Consider the following 5,624-nt stretch of genomic DNA (forward strand, 5'->3'; position numbering starts at 1 on the left):
ATTATTTTACCACTGTCGCAGGTCAGTTCGGTTGCATTTAGCCTATGCAACAAGCCTTTAAACCTCAAGCTTGCACAAGAGGACGAGTCTGTCTCGTGAGGGCTTCCAGCTGTGATACCCACAAACACAAGGGTTGTCTCCCTAAAGCACTGAAGTTTATGTCTCCAGCCATACATCTGAAAAACACAGCCAATCAAGCATAATAAGGATCCTCCAGAGTTGTGGTATCGACTTCTGGATTCACAAGTTCCAAAAATGGCTTCAACCTCTGCCCATTAATCTTAAAAATATTGCCATTATTTGTATTTTCAATCGCAACAGTACCATAAGGAAACATTCTTAACAATAAATGGACCTTTCCATCGAGATTTAAGCTTGCCAGGAAATAAATGTAATCGAGACATATAGAAGAACTTTATCTAAAGGTTCAAATGTTTTCCTAATAATATGCTTATCATGAGACATTTTCATTTTAGTTTTATAGTTCCTAGAAGTAGTGTAAGCCTCGTTTCTGATTTCTTCGAGCTCATTCAGCTGCAATTTCATATGTTCACCAGCCTGATCTAGATCAAACTTAAGCTTTTTGATTGCCCAATAAGCTTTGTGTTCTAACTCTACAGGTAGATGACATGCTTTTCCGAATACAAGCCTATAAGGAGACATTCCTAATGGAGTTTTGAAAGCTGTCTGTAAGCCCACAATGCGTCGATAAGTCGTAGTGACCAATCCTTGCGATTTGGGTTTATCGTCTTATGCAATATAGCTTTTATCTCTCGGTTGGAAACTTCTACTTGACCACTCGTTTGAGGATGATATGTTGTAGCTACTTTATGAATAATGCCATATGACTTCATTAGCTTTTCAAAGGATTTGTTACAAAAATGAGTACCTCTATCACTAATAGTAGCCCTAGGGGTGCCAAATCTAGATAAAATATTCTCTTTCAAAAACTTAGTAACAACCTTACTTTCATTATCCCTGCAAGCAATAGCTTCAATCCATTTTGATACGTAGTCAACAACAACCAATATATATTGATAACCATAAAAGAAGGAAATGGGTCCATAAAGTCTATGCCCCATACATCAAAAATTTCGACAATCAAAATAGGATTTAATGGCATCATATCTCGTCGAGAATTTCTTCCTACCTTTTGGCATCTTTCACATGCTTTGCAAAACAAGTATGCATCTTTGAAAAGAGTCGGCCAGTAAAAACCACATTGCAGAATTTTCAGGGCAGTTTTCTTACCGAAAAATGTCCTCCACAAGCACTAGAATGACTGAAATTCAAGATACTTTGGTGTTCAAACTATGGCACACACCTTCGAATCAACTGATCTGGGCAAACTTTAAACATAAACGGATCATCCCACAGATTTTGCATTTCAGCAAAGAACTTTGTCTTGTCATGTTGAGTCCAATGAGCTGGAATGTAACCTACAACAAGATAGTTTGCGATGTCTGCATACCAAGGTGTTAGTGACACACTAAACAACTGTTCATCAGGAAAATTTTCTACCACATCACTTTGAAAAGACGACTCAAGTACTATCCTAGATAGATGATCAGCCACCACATTCTCAAATCCTTTCTTATCTCTGATTTCTAGGTTGAACTCTTGCAAAAAAGAACCCACCTAATCAGTCTAGGTTTCACATCTTTCTTTGACAAAAGATGCTTAAGGGCTGCATGGTCGGTGTACACAATAACTTTAGATCCGACTAGATATAACCTGAACTTATCCAAAGCAAACACAACAGACAAAAACTCTTTTTCTGTAGTGGAATAGTTACATCGTGCATCATTTAAAGTACGGCTTGCATAATAAATAACACATGGTAGCTTTGAATTCTGTCCTAAAACAGCTCCAATTGCAAAGTCGCTAGCATCACACATTATCTCAAACGGTAATAACCAATTAGGGGGTTGAATGATCGGAACTGTAGTCAATAAGGTCTTTAGCTTTTCAAAGCTATTTTGCACTCTTCATCAAACACAAAGTCTTTGTCTTTTGATAAGAGATGCACAGGGGCCTGGAGATTTTACTAAAGTCCTTAACGAACCTTCGGTAAAATCCCGCATGTCCAAGAAAAGACCTTATTTCCTTAACATTCTTTGGGTATGCCAAATGTGAAATCAGGTCAGTTTTAGCTTTATCTACCTCAAGTCCTAGATGAAACACATGACCTAACACATTTCCTATAGAAACCATAAAGTTACACTTTTCCCTGTTGAGAACAAGATTTGTTTCAGTGCAACGAGTCAGAGCTAATTCTAAGTGATGCAAGCAATCAGTAAAAATATCACCAAATATGGAAAAATCGTCCATAAATACCTCTAAATTCTTACCAACCATATCAGATAAAAAACTTAGCATGAGACGTTGGAATGTTGCTGGTGCATTGCATAAGCCAAAGGGCATACGTCTGTAGGCAAAGGTTCCATACGGGCATGTAAAAGTCGTCTTTTCATGATATTCTCGAGCAATCTCCACTTGATTGTAGCCTGAGTATCCGTCGAGAAAGCAATAGAACTTATGACCTGCAAGTCGCTCAAGAATTTCATCAATAAATGGAAAAGGAAAATGATCTTTCCTACTAGCATAATTCAACTTACGATAATCAATGCAAACACGCCAACCAGTGACCTTCCTAGTTAGGATCAGTTCATTATTTTCATTCTCAACAACTGTAATACCAGATTTCTTAGGAACTACCTGGGTTGGACTGACCCATTCACTATCAGAAATAGGATATATCATACCTATATCTAACATCTTAAGAATTTCAGCTTTAACAACATCTTTCATGTGAGGATTCAACCTACGCTGACCTTGTCGACAAGGTCTTGCATTCTCTTCCAAGTTAATCTTCTGCATACAAATACTATGGTCAATTCCTTTCAGGTCTGCAATAGTCCATCCTGTGGCACTTATGTGCTTCTTAATAACATCCAAAAGCATCGCTTCCTGCTCTTCATTAAGTTCAGCTGACATGATTACTGGAAATATTTCATTTTGACCCAAAAAGACATATTTCAGGTCACTAGGAAGTGGCTTAAGGTCAAGCTTTAGGAATTCTATGGATAAGGGTAGTGGCTTGGTCTCACTGATTGGAAGTTATTCAAATCTAGACCGCCACTTATCTGTATCCAGTAATGGGGATGTAAGGAATTGACTTCTTCAATGGATCCATCCTCATCGAAATCCAAAAGGTTAAGAAGACTGGCTTCTAAAGCATCCTTAGCTTCTAGATGAGATAGCTTTTCCTGCACAATAGTTTCAATCATCCTCACCTCATGGATATCATCACTGCCACTCGGATATTTACATGTATCAAAGATTTTTAATTCAACGGTCATATTCCAAAACGAAAGATTCATTATATCGTTTCGACAATTTATCAAAGCATTGGCAGTTGCAAGGAAAGGACGACCTAAGATGATAGGTATTTCATTACTAGCATTAACCACAGGTTGAGTATCCAAAATAATAAAATCCACTGGATAGTAAAATTTATCGATTTGAACTAACACATCTTCAACTACCCCTATCGGTACTTTAACTGATCTGTCCGCAAGTTGTATAGTGACTGGGGTGGGTTTTAATTCACCTAAGCCCAACTGCTCATACACCGAGAACGGTAAGAGGTTTACACTAGTTTCCAAATCCAAAAGTGCTTGTTTGATCACGAAATTCCCTATTATAAAAGAAATAGTAGGGCACCGAGGATCTTTATATTTGGGAGAAGTGTTGTGTTTAAGAATAGCACTTACCTGTTCCGTGAGGAATGCCTTTTTCTGCACATTGTGCTTCCTTTTGATGGTGCAAAGATCCTTTATGAACTTGGCATACGCTGGAATTTGCTTAATCACACTCAAGAGAGGAATGTTAACTTTCACCTGCTGCAAAATATCAAGAATATCCTTATTATCAGCCAATGGTTTAGTATACAATAAACGATGAGGAAATGGAGCATGCATTTTCTTGTCAACATTAAAATTTTCATTTTCAGTATCACTGTGACAGTCACCACCCTTGGGTTTTGGAGACTTCTCAGGTTCGTTTACCTTCATCGGAGTCTCTATCACCTTACCATTTCTAAGTGTTGTAACAACCTTAGCTTGTTTAATATTTGCATTATTAGCTTCATACTGGGCTTTCGGGTTAGGTTGAGTTTGGGCAGGCAATGTCCCTTTCTCCCTAGCATTGAGACATGATTCAATAGATCCTATGCTAGTTTTCAGCTCATCCAAAGTATGCAAGGTATTCTGATTTATTTGAGTCTGTCCCTGCATAAAAGTTTATAAAGTATCCTCAAGAGTCTTCTTATGAGGTGGCACATAAGGATTACTAGATAAAGACCCTTGAGGAACATTAACATCATTCATAGTAGGATCATTCTCCAACTGAAATTAGGGTGATTTCGCCAATTAGAATTATATGTTTCCGAATAAGGTGAGATAAAAGGTCTTTTGTATGTATTCATGGAATTTTCTTGGTCATGTAACACTTCTTGAAATGATGGGATTGTAGGATAATCCTTAGTGTAGTGTTCCAGACTTTCGCAGATACCACAAGCATGTTCTACCGAGTCAGCTACCTTAACTAAATTTAGTTTCTGAATAGCATCAACTTTCCTATGCAGGCTAGCAATTTTAGCATTCAAATCATCTTCCTCACTCAGCACATACATTCCATACCTAGAGCTAGCTAAGGGTTTGGACTTATTTCTATCCATTGTGCCTGAAGTATCCTAATTTTGGGCATTTTCAGCTAGCGAATCGAAATAACTCCAAGCATCATCAGGTGACTTATTCAGAAATTTCCCATTACACATCATTTCAACAAACTGACGCATACCAGAATTCAGACCCTCAAAAAAGAAGTTAATAATTCTCCAAATTTCATAACCATGATGAGGGCATCTAGAAAGTAAGTCTTTAAACCTCTCCCAACACTCGAAAAAAGACTCATGTTCATTTTGAGAAAAATTCATAATATTTTTGTGAAGAGTGATGGTTTTATGAATAGGAAAAAACTTTTTCAGAAAATCTCTAGTCATTTCATTCCATGTCCTAATGGTATTTGGTCGCAAAGAATGCATCCAAGTCTTAGCTTTCTCCTTTAGAGAAAATGGAAACAATTTCAGTTTTACAACATCTTGAGTCGCAACAACAAAAGGCATAGTAGTACAGACCTCATCAAATTCTTTCAAATGTATGTATGGACTCTCGGAGTCCAATCCATGAAACTTAGGCAGTGCTTGTATCTGCACATACTTAGTCGACACATTGCCATCATTAGCCGGAAGAACTATACAAGAAGGTGTAGAAGTCCTTTCCGGCTGCAAATAATTCTTAAGGGTTCTAGGTCCATCAGCATTGGCTGCGGCTTAAGCAGCTATTCTAGCATCTTCATCCTCAGCGGCTAATCTCTCGGCTTCACCTGCCATTGGATGACTAGGGTGATTCTCTAATACATTATTAGAAAAACGGTGATACTTACGCAGTCGATTAAAATGATCAGACCTTTGCATACACAAAAGAAACAAGAAACGGATACAATGTTACCCAAATGGCTGTGATTTCGGCTAGATTTCAGCCTAATCACAACTGAAGCAA

At 37.7% G+C, this 5,624-nt stretch overlaps 1 protein-coding gene and 1 non-coding gene across 2 annotated transcripts; one reads left to right on the plus strand and one right to left on the minus strand.

The window, feature by feature from the left end:
• Positions 1–3,080: 3,080 nt before the first annotated feature.
• LOC113360528 lies at positions 3,081–4,741 on the minus strand. Its single transcript, XM_026604031.1, has 2 exons — positions 4,604–4,741; positions 3,081–4,292 (listed from the first exon to the last, which is right to left on the minus strand). Exons 1-2 carry the CDS (start codon positions 4,739–4,741, stop codon positions 3,081–3,083), a joined length of 1,350 nt encoding a protein of 449 aa, XP_026459816.1.
• A 169-nt stretch (positions 4,742–4,910) lies between these two features.
• LOC113362354 lies at positions 4,911–5,014 on the plus strand. The gene has a single exon (XR_003365707.1). It is a non-coding gene; the product is annotated as a small nucleolar RNA R71 (small nucleolar RNA).
• The last annotated feature ends 610 nt before the right edge of the window (positions 5,015–5,624 follow it).

Source organism: Papaver somniferum, chromosome 3 (assembly GCF_003573695.1).
Source record: "Papaver somniferum cultivar HN1 chromosome 3, ASM357369v1, whole genome shotgun sequence".
Classification (NCBI taxonomy): Eukaryota; Viridiplantae; Streptophyta; class Magnoliopsida; order Ranunculales; family Papaveraceae; genus Papaver; species Papaver somniferum.